This window comes from Melozone crissalis, unplaced genomic scaffold (genome assembly GCF_028551555.1).
Source record: "Melozone crissalis strain CALT ecotype California unplaced genomic scaffold, PUWL_Pcris_2 ptg000016l_1, whole genome shotgun sequence".
NCBI lineage: Eukaryota > Metazoa > Chordata > Aves > Passeriformes > Passerellidae > Melozone > Melozone crissalis.
Window position 1 is genome coordinate 37632376 of NW_026535794.1, and position 21549 is coordinate 37653924.

The following is a 21549-nucleotide window of genomic DNA, read 5'->3' on the forward strand; positions in this document are numbered from 1 at the left end:
AGGTCGCACATTCCTTACACGGACTGTTAAATCTTTGAAAATCTACCAGCTTTCAGACAGGCGGGTTGACTCCTGAGTTTGAAATGAGGTCTTACATGGTCAAAAGTTTGATCAAATTTTCAATCTTTATTACTGTAATAAAAAATACTGCCCCTTTCACAAGTGTTGTCACATGCTATTAAAATATTGGGGCTGTTCCTCTAGAGAAAACTGCAGCTCACCCACCCACAGCTTGGAGGTGGGTGAGAGAAGCCACCCAGCACTACCCCATGTATCAGCCACGTGAGTGCTCTCACTGTTTGTCTTAAATGAGTCAACACCTCGTATATCTAACCCACTGTACTTGCCTTTTAGAAACAGATGTGGATTTTTTTCAGAAAAGCAGCATGGGTAAAACTGAACAAGTTTCACCGCTGTTTAACAGACCCTCAGTTCTTACAAAGACTTATTCTCAGATGACATGTAGCAAACCATCCTATTCTTCCCAGCAAAATATCTCAATTTAATCACATCCTGCTCCATTCTCTATAGTCCTTCAGTGGCAAAACCAATGTTAGATAAATATACAGACCTTAACCGTAATTAATCAAACATTACCAGGGGTCACCATTTTATTCTCTGTTCTAACATTTGTTTGGTAAGGACTTTAGATGAATGATGCTAAGTTAAAACTAAATTTCTTTTCTACAAATGGAAGGTGAGAGGCTCAGGCAGTCCCTGCTGTCTAATGATGTGCTCCAGCTGTCCAAGTCACCCGCAGTACTTGTCGGTGAACTCCATGAACTTCCAGCACATACACACAAATGTATCTTGGTGTTCACCAGGCAAGAAGCATCATGTATTGCATCAACTATGATCTAGCTGTGGCAATGCTGGTGCCCTTTTTCAAAAGACATTATGTGTTTTTCTGCTGTAGATGTGGCTGCACCACATCCCTAATATGGAACATCCATGTCCACTTGGGAACTAAAGAAGATCTTGTAAAGTCTTAGTGTGTTCAGTTCTTTCCACATTTCAGTCATATTTGTTGTTGCTTGAAGTTTAGAGTTAATCCTGCAAAATAAAGCAATATTTTTGGTAGTTTAATAAATAAAATGATTGGTTATGTCTTGCCTTGTGATCCATTCATCTGTAAAGTTAAATTTCTATCTAGTAAAGTTGACAGAAGGGAGAACTATTTATAGAGAAGAAAAGCAAAGTACAGTAATGTAAAAATTAGATGGTAATAATAGGGCACAGGAAACTGGGAATTATTTTTTATCCCGGGATAAAATTCAGGAAATGGAATTTTTGTTCTAGTGTTTGTTGTATGTGATGGTTCTCTACCTGTGCTCAAGGTGGTATCATTTTTATACAGTCTGTGCATTGCTGATTTATTTTTACCTTGTTTTTTCCCCAGTAGGTGGCCACACTTGCTAATTGAAACCATCCCCTCAGCCCGATGGAGTGGGTTGTGTCAAAGGCATAAAAATAGGACTTGGACATGTAAGAAGAGTGCCTATGGCAGAAACAAGTAGAGCAGAAGTCCTTTTTTTTTTTTTGCCTCTCTGTGCTCCTTTACTTTTTTTGCAGAAACATGGGTCCCTATAAATCAATTTGAAACCTACTGACAATACATTCTTTCCTATAATTCCTCTAATTCTGGAACCAGTGTCATATCCATTCTTTCCTATACAGAAAGTTATTTTGGCCACAAAAAGTATTTGTGGAGTGGGAAAGACCTGTAATTTTAAAGGTAAGATGATGAATTAAGAAAAAACAATTGAACTCACTTTTAAGGAAAAAAGGATTAAAACTTTCTTTACTTCAGCATGAATTTGTCATCTCCTATGTCAAAGGTAGAATCTCTAGAGAAAACTATTTGGAAAAAGTTGAAAATTTTCCATTCCACAGCAGCACTTTTTTTCCTCAACAGTACTTGACATTTCACTAGTTTCTGACATCCAATTCCCACAACCTAATGCCTTTTTCTGTCTTGATTAGGCTAAAACAGGAATGGAAACTGTCCAAAACCCTGCATTTTACTTTCTTTATGAAGTGCAAGCGCCCCATGTTCTGCAACACAGCTCTCACTCTGACTATGGTGCTGGCACAGACTGGAGCCAAAGCACTTAAGTTTGTATATTCCTGAAGGTCTGTGAAGGCCAGAGAACTCCGTGTAAAACACTCAAAATGTTGTGAAATGTCTTAATTATGTCAGCCATGCTGATGCACTTTGCTGTTACTGCATGGTTGCTTTCATGGTTTTTTATTCAGTTCATTTATGGATAGGAAATTACTGTTTTCTATGCACTGCACACTTTCTATGTGCTATGGTACAACCAAGCCAATGTAGGTACAGAGAAAATGTACACAAGTAGAGATGGAGACAGAAAAAAAGAATGTTATAGCAAAAAAAAAAAAAAAAAGGGAAGTTCAAGCACAATAAAGAGATTCTGCACATTCTCTAAAGTCAACTTCCACTTGTTATTACCCATCTAGCATTAAATTTAAACACAAAAAGGCTGAGCAGAACATAATATTAAAACTCTACAGAGAAATGCTAAAATAGATGGAATGCCACCTGGTGAAACCATGACCCACTAATATAAATTTGTTAATATCAGCCAGCAGTTTCACTTTTGGTATATGATCTATGAACCACGATGAAATAAAATATGAAAACATGACCACTGGTAGGGGCTATCTGTGTGATTTCAGAGCTTTCCTTCCCCATCTTTTTGAACAGACTACAACAGAAGAAACTTGTCTTCACCACTAGAACCCACAGAGACTTGTCAAGCCTGAAATACAGAAAAACAGTAAATACAGGAACTTGGTAATTTGATTACTGCCACATTCTCTCGTGCCTCTATTTCACACATTCACAGTGAACCCTTGGTGTTTGCTGTCCCACTCTGTCAGCCTCAGCCAGCTGTGAACAATTTGGGCATTTCACAAAGCAAGAGAGATGTGCTGCAGCTCTGCCTTGCACTCAGAGAGTTAAGTTAGCCAGCAGGAACCTCCTGCATATAAAACAGGCTTCCTAACAGCAACTATACAATGTGAATAGAGTTCCTGCATCAAAAATTCCATTTAGCCTTGAACTTCAGATACATCTGCTAATCTGAAAGATTATTTCAATTTTATGAAGTATTTATTTATATCAGAAGCATAGATAATGATCCTTACATATGGAATAGTATGGTTCTTTATTAGATAAGAGGAAGTGAAACACGAAATGTCACATATGACGTGTTAAATCTCTAAATTGAATTCAGTTCAAGTAATTCTAAAGTGTGTAAATTCTAAAGATTTGATGTAATATTTTTCCACATAAATACTTGATGTAATATTTTTCCACTACTCATGTGTGTACTGTGTCTTACTCAGGTGGAGGTAATTTTCTTCATAGCAACCTGAATAGTGCTGTGTTGTGCATTTGTGATTAAACTACTGTTGATAACACAGAAATACTTCAGCTACTGCTGAACTGTGCTTGGATAGGGTGAGGACTTTCTCTTTTTCCCCACTTTGTCATCAGCCCCACCTAGGGAGAAATGCTGCTGATGGTCCAGAAAAATTGGAGTGGAATACAGCCAGGACAGCCGACCCCAACTGATCAAAGGGATATTCCATCTCACACAGCATTATGCTCAGCAATAGAAACTGGAGGTACACAAAGGAGATGTCTTCCAAGTTGGCTGCTGCTTGGAGACTGCCTGACACTGGCCTGTTTATGGGAGGTAGCCAGTGATTTCCTCTGTATTGCCTTTTCGCTTCCACTTTCCTTCATCTATTACATTGTCTTTATCTTAACCCACAAGTTCTCCTGCTTTTGTTCTTCCTGTTATGTTCTCTGTCTTGCTGCAGGGAGGTGAGTGAGTGAGTGAGTGAGTGAGCAGCTGCCAGGTTGACTGGATGCTGTCTGGTGCTCCAGTGCATGCCTGTCAGGTGTGTAGTAAAACACATTTGGTTATCAGGAATCTGCTGTTTGCTCAGTAAATCCTGCAATCTAGTTGAACATATTGAGACCAGTCAGAGGGTTATGGCGAATAAGCAGTGTATTAGGGCAGGATTACATGATTTAAAGGACAACTCTTACAATTAGAAAACTCATAGCTCAAAAAAGTTTGTATACTTTACTTACACAAACATGTTTCTCTGGAGCTAGTCTGGCATTCTACATCACTGATGAATGCAAAGACTATTTTCCTTTTTTTGAAGTTACATATTGGCCTACATATTCACAAAGCACTTATGTAAGTGATTAACTTCAACTTAATAAAGCAGAAAGGGGAAATTGTTTTTTTAATCTTCATCAGTTCTTTTTTCCATACACTTTTCCATTGGTACCAATTTGGTCTCAGAGTAACAATCTGTTTTCACTCCATTCACTTCATTACGTTCAAGTATTGATAAATCATACTAAGGAAGGGGAAAGTAGCATAGCACTGACCACAGGCTTTATATAACTTGATTTTTGCCTCATTTAAATGTATGTGGTTGAAACAAAAAATGTATTTTGAGAATGCAACTGCATCAACTTGATTATTTCCTGTGATGGAGTATCCAAACAATCTTCATTAAATTGTACCAATTACTAAATACCATTATTGATACACTTACTGTCTTACCAGTTTGTTTGTTTCTTTCTTTCAAATGCCAACTCTTAGACCTTGTTGAAGCTGCTATACTGAAGAAACACTTATCATGATTGTTCTGTTTCCGCTGCAACCCACTTACAGCCTGTGGCCAACTGGCCTTTATCCTGCTCTCTCGCAAGGCCATGCTTTGTGTTATGAAGCAATTGAGACTTGTTCTGAGCTTTATCAGTGGCTGTTCAAAAAAGGCAAATTCCCGATGGCAATTCAAGTTTTCCCATGTAGTTCCTCCTTTCAATTCATTTGACTAATACCTTTGAAACTGGTTCTTTTAAATGATTAAACCAAGACTTGTCTGTGTGTGCAATGCCCAGCTCTCCTCCCTGGCTCCTCAGAGGCCTCCTCAGGCTGCAATGCAGTCCCTAGAGGACTGGCAGAGAATCACGGAAGAGTTTAGGGTGGGAGGGACCTTAAAGATCATCCAGTCCCAACTCCCCTGCCTTGAGCAGGGATACCTCCTACTACAGCAGGTTGCTCGGAGCCCCACCCAGCCTGGCCGTGAACACTGTCAGGGATGGGGCATCCTGAATTTCTCTGAGCAACCCATCCCAGTGCCTCACCACCCCCACCGTAAATAGAAGCTGGAAGACGCGCGGGTCGCTCGCAGGGACTGTTCCCCCGGGCGCAGGAGAGAAGCGGGAGGTCGGGAACAAACACCCTGCAGCCGAGAGCGGCTCGGCCGCGGTGGGAGCGGCCGGCAGGGAGGGGAGGGAGCGGGAACAAAAGGAGGAGGGGAAAAGGTGGGAAAGAAAGGGAGCCACGTGACGGCCGGCGCGGGCGAACCGGAAGGGCACGGCGCGTGCGGGCGTGACGTGGCGGCGGCGGAAGTGCGTGTTGTGTGTGTGTGAGTGTGTTTTGGTCGGGGCAGAGGCGGCGGCGGAAGTCGGCGGCGGGGCTGGGTGAGGCACGGCTGCGCCCCCGCCCCTCGCCCCCACCGAGGAGCCGCCTCCCCTCTTACCCCTCCTCCGCCCACCCTGCCCCGGCGCGCCCGCCAGCCCCGACCGACCGACGGACGGACGGACGGACAGCGCTGCGCCGCCGCCCCGGCTCCCCCACCCCGGCCAGGTGAGGAGGCGGTGGCGGCGCGGGGGGGTCCGGCGGCGGCGGGACGCGCCTTGTCCGCGCTCCTGGCGGCGGCCGCTCCCCCGGCGCCGCGGGAGCGTCGTGCCGCGGCACGGGCGGCCGAGGTGGGCAGCCCGGCGTGCGGGGAGGAGACGCTGCTCTCTCCTTTCCCGGCTCAAAATGGCGCCCCCGGTTTTCCCACTTCCCCTTATTCCTGTGCCTGGAAGGGAGCCGCGGGGGAGGGGAGGTGGCGGCGGGGGTTGGAGGGGCTGGGCCCCGGAGAGCGGGGATCCTCCCCTGCGTGCGGGCGCTCCTGCAGAGCGGTATTGCTGCCCGGGGCCGGCCGGGAGGGCTGTGCCCCGCGAGCTGCTTGTGGGATATGGAAGGGGCGGCCGGGTGATGGGTCCCTCGCTTTCCCTTTCGCTTGCGTCTGGAAGAAGGACGGTGAACTAGGTGGGAAGTAAAACGCTCCCGACAATGCGTCGCCATCGGGGGGATCGCGACAGGCCTAGTGTGCTGGTATCTTCTGCATCGCACGGAATTGGAGCTAGACACAAAGCTGGGGTAGGGTAGAGGAACAAACCTAAGCTTTTTGTGTTTTAGAGGAGAGCTGACTTGCATAAGAACTATCAAAATCTTCCAAACAGGGCCATGAAAGGCTGTTCTCTCGGCATTTTTAATGACTTTTTTTTTCTACCTTACTCCTTTTTCAGAGCTTGCGGGTGGCAATGAGAGGCTAAACAGCTATTTAAGCAGCAGAAATTAATCAGTTTCTTTCATGTAACGTTCAGGCAAAGTAAAATTCATGGATTTTTAAATTTTTTTTCCAGTTTTATAGTGTCTCTTCAGAGTTACAGTCATGCTTACCTACGGATTGCATGTAGGTATTGTTCTTCCATAATGGGAAAATTGGAAAAGGTAGATGTTGGCTGAAGTGAGGTGGCTAGAGACAATGGTATTGTAGTCATCACTTACATTTCCTGTTTGATAAACCAGTTTATCTGAAAGCAATTGGTACCATTCATCATTCGGATGAGCTTATGAGGTGGCTATTACCTTTAATTGTAGGGCTATGATTTTTTTGCAGCAACTGTGTTGATTCACTTGTTTAACTTACAGTCTCATTGTGTTTCAATATGGCTTACATATGATGATCATTTTGCTGATTATCTCTGTCACTGTCTGGAACACTGCAGTAAGGTGCCACACTAATTCTGATGAACCTGGAAGGAAAATTGAGTTAGTAGGAGTGGCTAATATATAAGCCTTTGTAGTTACTGCCTTTTAAAACGTTCAAGAAAGTCCAGTATCAAGAAATTTCAAGTAGATAATAGTTCAGCCTTAGCACTGTATGCTTTGTGTCCGTTGATGCAGCATACAAAAGTTTATTAGTAAGAAACAGTGTTGTTTGCTGTGAGATATAAAAGTGGTGGAATGTTCCAGTTTTAAATTTATCGTGAATTTTTTTGTGTAGCCTTTCCATTTGATAATACACTTAATCACATTAATTGTAGGAACAGTGCTCACTGTCTTAATCTCTTCAGTAGGCTGGCTTTTGTCATCAGTGTTACTTTGATACTTCTGTATTAGCTGTATTGTAGTTGAAAATAGTCCAGTGCTTATGCTTACATGACTGAATTATGCCATTAAATTGAGAGTTTGTAGGTATTGGTATTTTGTACACAGACTCAAGCATAATACGACTTGTGTTTGATCTGTTAAAATACTTAGGACCCTTTCATAAATAAAACTCAGGACTATCCAACAGCATACAAATTTCTCTTCTGGAGTGAGGAGAATACCCAGCATCCAGTAAATTAGTTGGTGGGATTTCCAGGAGTACTTGGCTAATAATATACTCCAGGCTTTGTGTTCTGGCATTTCAGCATGGATCTGCTCTGACATGGGGGGAATATTCAGAAGAGTGCAAGTTCCTACTTAGCAGAGTGACATATGTATTTGTACTGCCCAAGACTGCAAAGTGGAGTTTTTATGTTGAACTCGACAAAAGTAAGAAAATCTCCCTCATTTCCATCCATGTGAAGCCATACATCTCAAAAAATTTTATAGTGTTTTCTTTAGCAGATTTTTACATTAGTAGGTCACTTCTGTAACTCCCATATGTATCAGTTTAAGAGCTTGTTTCAAGTCAAGCAGTTGAGTACTTGCCTTCGTGTAGCTGAATGAAAATGTCTTACCCAGGTTTTCTTTCTTTACGTATTCCAAACTTATTGATTAGATTGCATACAAAATTGGAAGGGGAGCAGAAAGGGAGCCCTATCTGTGGATTTTTTTCCCAGGAAATTTTCACCAGATCTGGGTTTGCAGTGTATGTGTAGGGTATTGAGTGTACTATTCCTCCTGGGTTCTCCAGGTTTGTATTTTACTGATGAATTAAGAAATAGTAGAATGAATGTGACCTGAGACTTGGAGTGTGCACAGGGGACTGTAGTATTGAAATCTACTTCTGAGTCTTGGTGAGGCACTGTGTGCTCAGCTCACAGATGTGAAAAGACCAGGCCAAAACCATTCTACAGGGGCTGTGTCAAACTGCAGTGCTGCTTCTCTTCACATCAAGCAGGTGCTTCTCTTGTTTTTTGTGTAAGTATGCTGCCATTGGTATCATCTGAAACCTCAAAAGATTATGATTTCCATATACACTGATAGAAGGTGTTAGTGACTTTTTTAATATGTCACAATCATCTAGATGTGCTCTATCATCAGGTTTTCAGTCTTGCATTTTCTTTTATCCTGAGCTGTTGAAAAGTGGGTGGTATGACTAGTAGGATTCATTATTAATTTATTAGGTGTATTGATGTGACTGTTGAATGAATGAGGTTTGCAGTATGTTTCTTAGATGGCCTTCCTGTCAGGTCCTGTGGTCTGCTATCAGCTTGAGAGCTGGTTGTCTTTGTACATGATATCTGACTGTCTAGAATGATTTCAGAGGAGGGATGCTGTAAGAATGTAAACTTTGAAGGTCTCTGATAACTACAGCTTCTGTAGCTTGGACATCTATAAAAATAAAACTAGATATTCTTCTTGACAACCTGTGTCAACTTTGTAGTTTTGAAGTAGTTTTGCCAGGGGTAGTAGTTACTGTTTCATGAGTGCTAAAAATCTGAAATAACTACCAGCCATAAATGCTCAGGTGAAATTGATAAATATTATGCAAGTTAAATGTTCTTTTTTTATACCTCATTTTGCTCTCAGTATGGGAAACAACAAGCAAAAACATCAGTCATAGGGAGTAACCTGTGCAGTGACTTGATTTCCTCACTGTGTGTCATCTAGAAGTCACTTGCTCCCAGGAGTACCAAGTCACACAGTCATTGGATGCTGTCCTTATGTTTTTATGAATGCTGCAGTCTGGAAGAATATGGGACATATTAAGATTAAAGGGTTTTAAATTATTTCATGGTTGTCCAAACACACTGGAATGCTACAGCAAACAGATGGGTTTTTTTCCGTTTTAAAACAAAAATAACTTAATTGTCTTCATTACTTTTCCAGAGGAAAAGATAAACAAATGGCTGACAGTATTCTGAACCACCTATATTTTGGTTATGCCTTGCTGCATTCTCTATTGTAGTACAATTAGGGAGAGATCCATTTTTATCCAAATCACTCCACAACTTCTGAAGCATATTTCCACAGCTTGGAGGGGGGAAGAGTCCTGCCTGAGAGCCAGCACACTAGTAGTGCAAAATCGTTTTATGGTTTAAGGATGAAAGGTCTGATATTTTTAAAATAACTGGATCCATTCCCATATTCTGAAATACTACCAAAATTAGTTTAATGAATAAGAGTTGTAGTATAGAATTAATGTGGTAGTTAATACAAACAATTGTAAGATTTGCAGGGGCTTTTTTGCTTCATTCTTTCACTGTGGAATACTTTCACATGTTTCCAAGAATATACAGCTAAAAGGTAATACTTGATAGATTATGCTGCACAACTGAAATTTTTAAAATATGTATTTTTTAGTGTAATGTAATAGTGAAATGGAACACCAACTCAGGACAGAATGCCAAGTCGTTATATTCTACCTCAAAGAAAGGCAGTTATTTTGAGAGAGATGAGAAAAGGAGGAGCATGAACAAATAAGTGTCTCTAAGATGCTGAAAATATTTTTTAAAACCTGTGTTCTGGATACAATTGGAAATAAAGTACCTGTTTTTCAGGTGTTACGTTTTTCCGTAAATAATGCTAAGATTTTTGTTCTTATTTATTCCATGAATATTAGCTTGCAAGGGAGTATCTTCCTGAAGGGTAGGGTTCTGCTAGACTGCTGAAACACTTTCCGGGAAAGAAGGTTCTTCAGGACTTGGGCTGAGGGAAGGGGAGAGTCAGGAAGGAGAAGGGAGGCTTGGCATCTGAGCTAGGCCTGTAGCAAAATGGAATGCTCAAGTGCCTGATCTGTGTTTGAAACAGGAAGGTGGTTAAAGAATACTGCTTGGTTTAAAATGTAGTTGCTTTATCACAAGGAATGAAGAACAGGAAGTGATTTGAAAGTATTATGTTTGCTTACTTTTTTGCAACATATGAATTTATGCCATTTTTTGCATTAGGAGCACATACTCCAACCTAACTCACATCCTAGATGTTAGAAAAGCTGTATCCCTGCAAAGTGTGCTTAATTCAAATAAATTATCAGCTGGAGCAGGACAAAATTATGAGCTAATTTTGAGAGGTCTTTTGTTTTGTATCTACTGTTAAGTGTGTAAAAGCATAAATATCAGGGTCAGAAGTGGTACCAGCAGAGTCTAAAGTATTTCCTTTCTATGTGAATAAGTACTGTGGGTGGGGTTAATTTAAGCAGCTGGAAAGAAGAGTAAGCAGACTAAGCAATACACTGTTCATACTTGTCTTTACCAAAATCTCTGTTGTTTATGCTGATCTAGGACATGTGTAACTATTGGAAATAGAAATTTATCATTGTACAGTAGTTGTCTGGTAGTTTGTGCAAAGTGGCCTGGAATTCCTACTGGTCAATTGGTTTTCATATGGAAGGGTTCACTTTTGCTTCCCAGTACAGTTGTTAATTAGAGAGGATATTAATGGTTTGCGTGTGAAGATCTGTACTTTTATGTAAGGAAATTGTATTTGATAGGCGGGCTAGAAGTGAATTGATGAGCTACACTTGCTAAGAGGCTGCTGTGGTGTCTGAGTTTTCCCAAATTGCTCAGTTTTTTAGCATCCTTGAGCAGTGCTGACTTTGGAATATTGGTTAGCAATAGTATAATTATGAAAAGTTATTCCTGCTTGTCATTTGTTATTTTACTGACAATTTGAAAGTCTAAACCTGTTGTGTTATACATCAGTCCTGATTTGTTAAGAAGTAACAGGAGACTGAGGTCTTGCAAAAAGCAGCATAATTGAATTTTAATGTGCTGATTTGAAGCTTTGACGGGAAGACTAGGTGTTGAAGAAGATAACTGGTTCATGTATCATAAATTCTGGCTATAGTTGACAACTTACAAATGATAGTACCTGTAGTCTGGACTGCTGAATTTGGTAAATACTAGGTGAAGTTAAACATAATACATTTCATTAGTGAATGAGACTTGTCTTACTTGGTATGTAAATCTAATGCACCCACTGTCTTTTCACAAAATAGGTTGTTACTGGCAGAAGAACCAGGATTCAGATCTCAGTGGAACTTGCTTTCAAAGGCTGTTGAAACAAAGGACTGCTTTCTAATTTGGACATGGCTAATCGAGGAGCGACAAGGCCCAACGGGCCAAATGCTGGAAATAAAATTTGCCAATTTAAACTAGTACTTTTAGGAGAGTCTGCAGTTGGCAAATCAAGTTTGGTGCTTCGTTTTGTAAAAGGACAGTTTCATGAATTTCAAGAAAGTACAATTGGAGGTGAGAAAATTACCCTGTTAATTGCTTCATGTTATGTGTTTATATCGTCCTTGCCCTTGAAAGCCTTTAATGTAATGGCACTTCTAGAGTGATCCTTGACAGCAAGGCTCAAACCTGTGTCAGTAATTGAGAACTGTAACTTTGAGTTAAACATAAACATCCTTTTCAAATGGAGGTAGTAAAGGTGTCTTGAACTGCATAGTTTTGAAACCTGGCCTAATTGTTACATTTTGTTTGTAAGTGGGTGTGTGGCTCTTTTAATTGTGCTGCATGCTTAATGCATAACATAATTGCTTAGTAAGAATTGAGCTTAGTTTCTATGAAAAAAACCGAGCATTGCATCTTGCATAAAGCTTGTGTTTGTCACTTAGGCATTCTGACTTTGATTTTGGAGAACTTGCTACATCTTTGGATATATTTCTGTGTTAGCAATCACAGAATTTATTGTGCTGTTTTTCCATTTTGTGACTTCAAGCAAAACAGGTGCTGGCTACCAGAATTTTTTAAAAAGATCTGTTTAGCTTTAAACAGCTTTTATCACACTCTTTCCCTTGACAGATTTCTTAAGTTATATTGTGTTTTGGAGTTACTTGTGCTTTGAGCTGTATTCCTCCTTGGATAGATTTAAATGTATCCTAAAACTGCCTAAGAGCATACAGACTCTACAAAGTTTGGATTTTGTGTATTGATAAATACTCTCCAGTAGCTGCTGTTGCAGCTTGCATGAGTCAGCCTGTTCCATTGTAATATTTATGTGAAGGCCTTTCAGTGGTCTGTATGTGTCTTCACACACCAACAGTTGTTGAAATGTAAAAACGCTGGAAAGCTTACAAAATAAATGCAAGCTGAATTTCATTGCATTCTTCTTTTGCCCTATTTCTAGCTGTTACATGTGTTTATTTTTTCTATCTGTCAGCATAAATAGACAGCCACATATTTTCTGCTTTAGCAGTCTTGCTAGTGCACACTTTTGGCTTAGTGCATTTTATCGTGGCTTGAGGGTAGGTGTTGGTATGAAAGTTTCTGTATGCTCTGATAAACAGCTGTGTGGTAATACAGAGAACTTTCTCAAAGATGTGTTGTGAATTAACTTTCCAATATCACCAAGGTCTTTAGTTTAGAAAAACAGTTAAAATTTAAGTAAAATTCATTGTTCCATTTCAATGATCTCAAAATTCATTTAACCTCTGTTTAATTTTTTCTTGTTTTAGTGTTTGGAATAGCCCAAACCCTGTTACACTGATCAAAATCTAAGCAAAGGTTAAACAAGAGCTAAGTTCAAGTTCAGATATATAAAGTTTAGCGTAATCTGTGTTAACTTGTGCTTCTTCTATATCAAATAGAAACAAGGAAATGCTATATAATACAGCTGAGAGCTATTACATGCAGCAATGTTGGGATTCAGAAAAGTTTTCTATAGAGAAAGCTGTCTAACTCTGTGGCTTGTAGTTGCCTAAGGCATAATTTTCTTTGTATACAGAAGGGCCTTTTAACAAAGAGAGGCTTATGTGCATTGTGAATCTGGATAAAAACATCTGAAAGGGGTTGCAGTGAAAGGCAGACATGTTGGATGGTGGTGGTGTGGTTTTGCCACTTCAGACTAGTGTAGCAAGGCCTGTTAGTTGCTTAAGACAAATGTATGGCTGTTAAAGAAGATAGATTTTCAGATAATTAACAGATGATTAATTGTCAATTTACTATGGCCTTGGCAAGGTCGAAGAAAGTTATCTTTTTTGCAGAAATTAACTTTTATTTTAAAGTGGTTGAAATGTTACTTTTGACAAAAACAAGAGGATTACAAAAAATAAACCTCTTGTTTAATTCTCTTTCCAAGTACATACCTTCATTTATGCAATGTAGGTGCATTTTTTTTTGTTAGGAGAATAAAGTCTGTGAGAACTTGAAAATCAGCTTGCTTAACATCTTGTCTCTGCCTTGGAGAAATATAATATTGAGCTGGTTCTGGGGAGAAAGCACTTAGTTTAGTGCAGGATGCATGGTGTTTTTCCACTCTGTTTTGGTTCTGGGCTGCTTAGGGAGCTGCCAAGTGGAGCCTGTTCTACCAGTGTTCAGATATGTAGCATTTAGAGAGATTTATGTTGATTTAACACTGGAACATCAAAGCTTTTACCTTCTCCAGCCTGCCTGCTCATCTGTGATGGATGCTAATACCCCTGAAGCAGGAGCACCTGACCACTTAAGGAGTCAGCTTCTGGTCACGGTTTAACCCCAGCCAGCAGCTAAGTACCATGCAGCTGCTGCTTACAGCTGAGACAGGGACACTTCTGTATGCTAGTTACAATGTCCTTTACAGAGCAAGAGTGGCTTCATTTTGGTTTCTGTAATGAGATGAGTTGAAGGTTGGAGCAGTTTTGGAATGATTCATACACTCTCAGAGTATGTAGGACAGGATGCAATCCCAGGTATGCAAGTGTTAGGGATCAGTGTCTCTTCATCCATTTGATTTAAATTGATCACAGTCCATCACTGTGCCTAGTGATCAGAGCTCCTGCTTCAGCTAAGTAGTGGGCCTTTCCTTAGTTTAATTTTTAATATGGATTTCTATGCTGTGTGGGCACTCACCTCCATACTTCTGATTGCACCTTAATCTGAATGGAAAAATTTTACTAGTAGTAACTCTTTGAAGACTTGGAATGAGTTAGTATTTTCTCTAACTGGAAGACCATTATTTATGGTAATGCATTCAGCTGTAGTAGCAATGGCTGCAAGTTTTCCTGAAACTGCAGGCTGTTGAAATTGTGCTGAAATTAATTCTTGAGATCACTTGCTAAGTCAAAAATACAGCTGCTTTGAGAACAGGAACTTTAAAGAAGTGCCTCTTTCTTCCAGACCTGTTAGCTAAGGCAAAGTTGTTAGGAGCTGAAAATCACAGTTTTAAATTGCAAATCAAGTAATACAAACATGTAGAATTAAAAATATCTGAACTTTAGGATTATAGCATGATGAGATGCTGTTATTGGTACTCTAGTATCCATCCTGCTTCAGCAGACCATATCTAGAAGCTTTAAGAGAAGGCTTATGGTTACTCAGACTCACTATAATGAAAAAGGGAATTCTTTCCAATTTTTGCTTTTTTATGTCTAACTTGAGGAAAGTCCAGTTGTTTAAATAACTCCTCTGTGTTGATCAGAGTCAGACTGTCAGCATTTTGTTTGAATAGATAGTAAATAATGATTGCATCAAACCTGTTGTATTTTAATAGTAGGCTACAAATGTTTTGCATCTCTGTCAGCATAGCTATATATGAATAGAGAGATACAAGCAAACTTCTGGTTTCAGCACCTCTGTCTTTTTTGTAGCTGCTTTTCTAACCCAGACTGTATGTCTGGATGATACAACGGTAAAATTTGAAATTTGGGATACAGCTGGGCAAGAGCGGTACCACAGTTTAGCACCCATGTACTACAGAGGAGCACAAGCAGCTATAGTGGTATACGACATCACAAACGAGGTAAGTGCTGGAGCAGGGATGCACGAGGGGGATTGGGGAGTTCCCAGTCTTGCACTGATCTTTACGTGTTTTTTTCCTCACTGACTTGTGTAAATCAGTTCATCATTTTGTAGAATCATAGAATGGTTTGGATGGGAAGAAGCCTTTAAAGGTCATCTAGTCTGACACTGCTGCCGTGGGCAGGGATGCCTTCTGCTGGACCAGATTGCTCATTTCATACTGCACTATGTAATGTCAATTTGTGTCTAAACTTTTCTGGCTAAAAGACTGTTTCTAGAGTTGGGGTTTTGTTTGTTGTTATTTTTTTTTTTTGTTTTGGGGATTTTGTTGTTGTTGTGTTTTGGTTTGTTTGTTTGTTTTGGGGTGGTTTTTTTGTTAAAAAGAGGGAAAAGAAGATGAGAAATCCTCTTGTAAAAATGTTTCTAACCCACCCTTAAATCAGTTCATGGAGTTTGCGCTTTTACTCTCATCACATTGCTGGTGGCACCTTTATTTCTGATAATGCAGCCATTATTTTAATATAGTATTTTTGCAAATTTTGATTAAGGATTGGAAAGGTAGCACAAGCTATTGAGACCAAAACCAAAGGTTATTAGATTTCTTTTTATTTGAACTTGGATGAGATAAGCTTCACTAGTTTCTGATAAAATTAGACTTAAAACCCAAGTCTCTCAAAAAAACCACAGAAATCATGTACCATAATGAACAGTCCTCAGTAAATAAAAAGTAATTTTGAGGCCTTCTCAATGTAGCTGTTCATACACTTGAATCTTCCAGAGAAACTGAATTTCCCGTTTTCTCTCTTAACCACTTCTTTCTTTACTCTGTCTACACAAAGATCTTCCTACCTATTTACTTCATCATTATCCCAGCTAAGCACAGTTGAGAGCTAAGGTAGGAATGTTTCATTTTAAAAGCTCAGTTGGCAATTTGGAGTGTGCCTTTGGACTAAGGTAGCAGCCTTACATTGGCATTTTGTGCTTGAAGTGTGGGTAACAGAGATGGGGATAATAGGTGAGTACAAAAGGATGATAAAACTCAGTTGCATCATTTATAATCATTAACAGGAATCCTTTGCCAGAGCGAAAAATTGGGTCAAAGAACTTCAGCGACAAGCAAGTCCTAACATTGTAATAGCTTTAGCAGGAAACAAAGCTGATCTAGCTAACAAGAGAGCTGTGGATTTCCAGGTATGTACATAATTTTGTTCATAGAAATTGCATTTTGTTTGAACAGATAGTAAATAAACCTACGGGGAGCTTATATGCATAGCCTAGCTAGTTATTATGGAGGTCATGCTGTTAAATATAAATGTCAAGTGAGACTAATTAAATTATACATGCTACCAAAAAACCTATTTCTGTATAAGTAATATGGAGGAATAGGCTTTTTGGAATAATTAATTTGACTTTGAGGAATAATTAATTTATTTGCTTATCTTTAAGGCTAATTGAGTATCTGTTCTTTGATGTGACCTCTTTCTTTCTCCTACCCAAAATTACCAGTAACTAGAGTTTCAGTGGATGAGATAGGAGTAACTTCTGTCTGGCTTGTCAGCCAGAGAATTTTGATTATCGTGTGATACAAAGCTGATTGATGTGCCTAACTTGCTTAGGCTGTACTGTTGAAGCAGTGTTGAAATTTTAATTGAGTTTTTCCTGGCATTTCTTTTGGTTTAGTGATTACAGCTGTGCTCTTACTGGTGTATTTTATCTTCTAGAAAGTTTAATCAAGCCATCAGAAAATAGCCTTTAAACTGAATTAAACTAACAGCAGGTAGTTTTGGTCCATTCACGATTGACTGAATATGAATTAAGATAGTATTTGTTAGTCAGTAATTGATGGTTTTTAATCTGTGTTTGGGGTCACTGTTTGAGATACAGCTGCGTATAGTAATGAATCCTTTTGTAATAGAGAGTTGAATTAAAAGGTTAGCAGTGGTTTAGGTGTTTTTCTGCTAGTTTTTAATTTTATACTTCTGTGACAGTTGACAGATGGCTTTGGTGTTTTTTGAAAAATTGTGGTATTTAGCAAAAATTTCATACATGACTGCAGTCAATAAGGCAATCACATTTAACTAACAAAGTAGACCTTCCTGTACTATTTCTTGAACAATTACAGTCTTAATGTTTTTCAAATGTTAGGGGGTTTGCTACTGTGTATTTGTGGGCTCCTTGTGGGCTTGACAGGCCTTTCTCATTGTGAATCAAATATTAATTTCTAAGTATTTGTTAATGTGTTGTTTCAGATAGAATTACATAGATCTTAGCAGGTGTCACTTAATTATAGAGTCGTCGATTATTCTTATGATCATCAAAGGTGTTCTGTAGTTCAGCTTTTTCATGGATTTCTTATTGAATGCAAAGGTAGTTACATAATCATAAGAAGCTGCAGATTCTCAGCTGAACTGACTAATAAGAAGTGGCAGAAATAATATGGTTCTTAAGAGCAGTGTATCAGATTAAAATTCATACTGAAAAGGGAGGTAACATGGCAAATTACTGATTACTGCTTATTTGCTGTAATTGTGAATTTATATCAGGATAATAAAACTGTTCTGATCCATCTGCCTCAGTGGTTGAAAGATTCAAGATAGTTCACAGACTCCCTTTTTCCAGGGTAGTAATGGACTTGCTGACATTTGATGGCACTTTTGAAGCTTATTTGTTCTTACTATCAGAGCTAATGTTCTGCATCTCTTTCATAAATAGTTTCATTTATGATTTGGTTTTTTCTGAGATTTTTCCACCTGGATATTTTTAAGATTAGTAGGGATCTTTAAGATTCCACTTATAATTGTTTAACTGATTGGTGAAATTGTAACTTCTTCATAACTGGTGTATAAATTTGTGAGATGAGTGTTTCCACAAACTGTCTTTCTTTCAAAATGCTGTAGAGATTGTTTTTCTGTAGCAATTAAAAGTACAGTCTGTAGTGATTGTATGAGTTTACTTCATAAGAAAAAAATAGAAATGTATTCTTATTTTAACTTTCAGGAAGCACAGGCTTATGCAGATGACAACAGCCTATTGTTCATGGAGACGTCTGCCAAAACATCTATGAACGTAAATGAAATATTCATGGCAATTGGTGAGTTTATGAACAAAATGAGAACTTTAAAGGGAATGGTTTTCATGCGATTCAGACCGTGGCAATCTTGCTAACCTCTTTGTCTTTCATGTGAATGAAAAATGTGAATTATTTTTGGTGTTGAAGTGTTCTTACTCCCTTTCATTTGTTTAATTTTATTTAAGCTTTTATCTGAAATCCAAAAGCTGTGCCAAAGATGGCAATGTGTGCTTAAATTCAGTGTCCAAGTTAGAAGTAAAGGACCCTGCATGTGAAAAGTAAATCTACTCATATATTTTTAATTTAACATAATCGTAGGGATTTCTGTAAAGATGCTAGCATGTAGTAGTAAGTATAAACCAAGAACTTTTGTGTTCCATTGATACCCAAAATTCTATTTAATTGTTAATAGACTTATGAAAGTGGAGGAAAAAGAACTCATTTTTAGGCTGGCCACTAATCTATTTAGTAGTTATCTTAATTATAGTAGATCCTTTGATAGTGAGTAGTAGTAATGTATAGCATCAAATAACCTCACTCAATCTGTTTTGTCTGTTGCACCTCTCTAACCTGCTTTTTGTGAAAAAACATCATTCATGTTAAAGTTAAATGTTTTTTTAAAAGGTCTTGATCTTCTGCTTTCCAAGCCAGGGGAGCAGGAGGTAGTTTTTGGCGTCTTTCAAACTTCCAGCAGATGCAAATTAAATTATCAGCATAGCAACACTTTATAATAAGTACTTGCTTCATATTAACTGTAAATAATTGAAAAGGGGGATAGACACAGACACTTAACTGTCAGACAGGAAAGTATATTTTTGTCATAAATGTTCAAGATAGGCCTGCATTTAATGATACAGAAATGCTCAACTGTACTATTCGGGTGAAATGTCAAGATTATGTTTAATAGTGCAGGTTGCTTCCTGTTCAAAAAAATCCCCAAAATCTGATTTTTTAAAAAATTTGATATATCAACGATAATTCTTGCCTCCATATTTTAATGAAGCCTATAAATTAAATTTGAGGGAAAAAATGCCCAGTTAGTAACTGCGTGTTTTGTCTGCAATGTTTTTTGAAAATTTTACATCAGTGGGGTGAAATTCAGTTTTGTTCGTGCATCAGAACAAGATCTGTGCAGCAGTAGACTCTGAATGGAAATTCTGATGAGGTTATCAGTATTGCATGTAATTTGGAATGGCCTGCAAAATATGGATGCAATTTTCAGGACCGTGTATAAATATGATCTTAAAGCTGAGAGAAAATTAATAATGAGAATGTTGAAAGAATTGTTGGATGCAAGCTGCAGCTGCTTCTAAATTGACTGCTTCAGCACTCATTCAGAACTCCCAGTTAAAAAAATCCCAATGCTAATTCAGTTCTAGATACAGTTCTAGAATCCAAAACATTGCTCTGAAGACATTTTTCTGTTGGTGCATTGACCCTTTGTACTGGCTCAGCAGCTTAGTACCATGTGGATCCTTGGGTTTTACCGCAGAACTGTAGAACAACCCAAGTTGGAGGAGATATCAGAGGATCCCTGTGGCCCACCCTTTTGCCCAGCACCCTGAGGTTATCTGGCACCACAACATGTTGATATCTGCTCTGTGGGGTTTTTTTTGGCTAGATTTCATTCATTTTAGAAAAAGTTCTTTTAAACACTGACAGAAGTAATTACTTTGGAGTGAAACCATTCAGCCAAACTATAGAACAAGGGTGGTTGTTGGGCCCTGGTAAGATAGGCCCATGGAAGTCCTTTTGTGTAGAACTTAGCAATTTTCTGATGGAGAGAAATCCAGGAGAAGCTACTGCTCAGAAGGGTGACAGCTTTCACCCTTATTTTTTGTGTTAAGACTGAGGAGGAACCTTGGAGCTACAAGGGCAACAAAGAAATTACCAGTCAATTGACTGATAAGAACTGGAGAGAAAAGATAGCTTGAAAAAAAACAGGAGTAGCTTGGTCTGTTGTTGAGGGTCATTTTATATGTTGTCTGCAAACACTTATTCTGGCTGCATATCTGGGAACTGTTTGACCCATTTCTGTCTGTGTTTTGTGCCTTTTCAATGTTTCTGTATCTTTTTGCACTAACATCCTGATCTTAAAGCCTGTTCTGTGTGGGTGGATTCCCACAAGAGCTGTCATTTACTGGCATAGCACACCTGTGCAGATACATTTTACTGCTCAGGTTACCAATGCCATTTCACTCCTGGAAATCATCAAGTAGCTAATCATTAAGAAGTGTCTTCACTTCTTTTATTACCAGTGCATCAAATCAAATCAGATTATACAATGAGTACACTGATATGCCTATAATGTGTTGTTCTGTTTACTCAGGTGATTTAATCTTAGTAAAATCTCAGGTTTAACTCTTACTTCCTGTTCACCTTACAGCAAAAAAATTGCCCAAGAATGAACCACAGAATGCAGGAGCCAGCTCTGCCAGAGGAAGAGGAGTAGACCTTACTGAACCCACACAACCACCCAAGAGTCAATGTTGTAGTAACTAAAAGATCAATTGCTTTAAACTGTTCTGAATATTCTTCTGCTTCCTAACTGTTAATAACCATGGAATTGGAGTGCTTAACCTGGTCCAGTACAGCTTCCAAACAGCGAAGAGACTTACAATAATAGTCAAGTTCATGATACAGAGTTTTCTTTTCACCTAAAATTTTAACATGCATGTATCCACCACTGGCTGTAATGTTTCAGCAGTAGAGGAGAGATGGAGGTGGAATAAACTTCCTTCAGTTGAAAGGTTTTAAAAATCAGTTGTTATTATTAGAGGTGTAGAAGAACTACTTTCTGTGGACCTAATTGGCCAGTTCCTGTAGCCTCAATACTGATCACTGTTATAATAAATAGAATTGGGTCTTTTCATAATTCTCAATTGTGCTTTAAAACCTCCTTAGAAACAGGGTCTAAAAATTACTTAAACTTATTTGCAGTATTGATGCAACCAGTTGTTTCTGCAGGTATCCATTGTTCAGTTATACATTCCATAGGTTAATAATTTTATTACAAATAATACTTGCATTAACAATTTTAAGAATCCTATGCTTGCCAGAAAGTGGAGTTTTAGTTGGTACACTGTATGTAAATTATATCAACCCAGTTAGTTATCTTAATGAATTAGTGATGAATCAAGTCTAACTTTATTTCTAATCTGTTCAGAGGGTACAGACCAGTAAATTCAACTCTACAACTTAGGATATGGGGTTTTTTGTCCTCTACAAACTGTAAGAGCTCTTCAAGTAAAACCACAACAAACTCGGTGTCTGTGACTTCTTTCTTGTTTCTGATCATTGCTGGCCATTACAGTTTGTTTTTCCCCTAAGGAAAAAAAATAGTGCACTAACGATTATGTACATCCAACTTGATTTTAAATTTGGATATTAATGTACTGTAAATAGGTACTCTGCATTGTAGTCTACATTT

At 38.8% G+C, this 21549-nt stretch overlaps 1 protein-coding gene across 2 annotated transcripts; it reads left to right on the forward strand.

The window, feature by feature from the left end:
- Positions 1-5518: 5518 nt before the first annotated feature.
- RAB5A (RAB5A, member RAS oncogene family) lies at positions 5519-21386 on the forward strand. 2 transcript variants are annotated; one of them, XM_054273474.1, is made up of 6 exons: positions 5519-5708; positions 11326-11578; positions 14899-15050; positions 16118-16240; positions 18047-18140; positions 20506-21386. In XM_054273474.1, the coding sequence occupies exons 2-6, from the start codon at positions 11416-11418 to the stop codon at positions 20619-20621; spliced, it is 648 nt and encodes a 215-aa protein (XP_054129449.1). In that variant the 5' UTR covers positions 5519-5708; positions 11326-11415; the 3' UTR covers positions 20622-21386. The 2 variants fall into 2 exon arrangements, with proteins under 2 accessions (XP_054129449.1, XP_054129450.1); XM_054273475.1 differs by lacking the exon at positions 5519-5708 and adding an exon at positions 7639-7715.
- The last annotated feature ends 163 nt before the right edge of the window (positions 21387-21549 follow it).

Excerpts from the sequence above, each read along its gene's own strand:
- RAB5A (XM_054273474.1), top strand. The coding sequence starts at position 11,416 with ATGGCTAATCGAGGAGCGACAAGGCCCAACGGGCCAAATGCTGGAAAT. Across the intron at positions 16,241-18,046 it reads AGAGAGCTGTGGATTTCCAG|GAAGCACAGGCTTATGCAGA; the intron begins GTATGTACATAA and ends TTTAACTTTCAG. Across the intron at positions 18,141-20,505 it reads TGAAATATTCATGGCAATTG|CAAAAAAATTGCCCAAGAAT; the intron begins GTGAGTTTATGA and ends TTCACCTTACAG.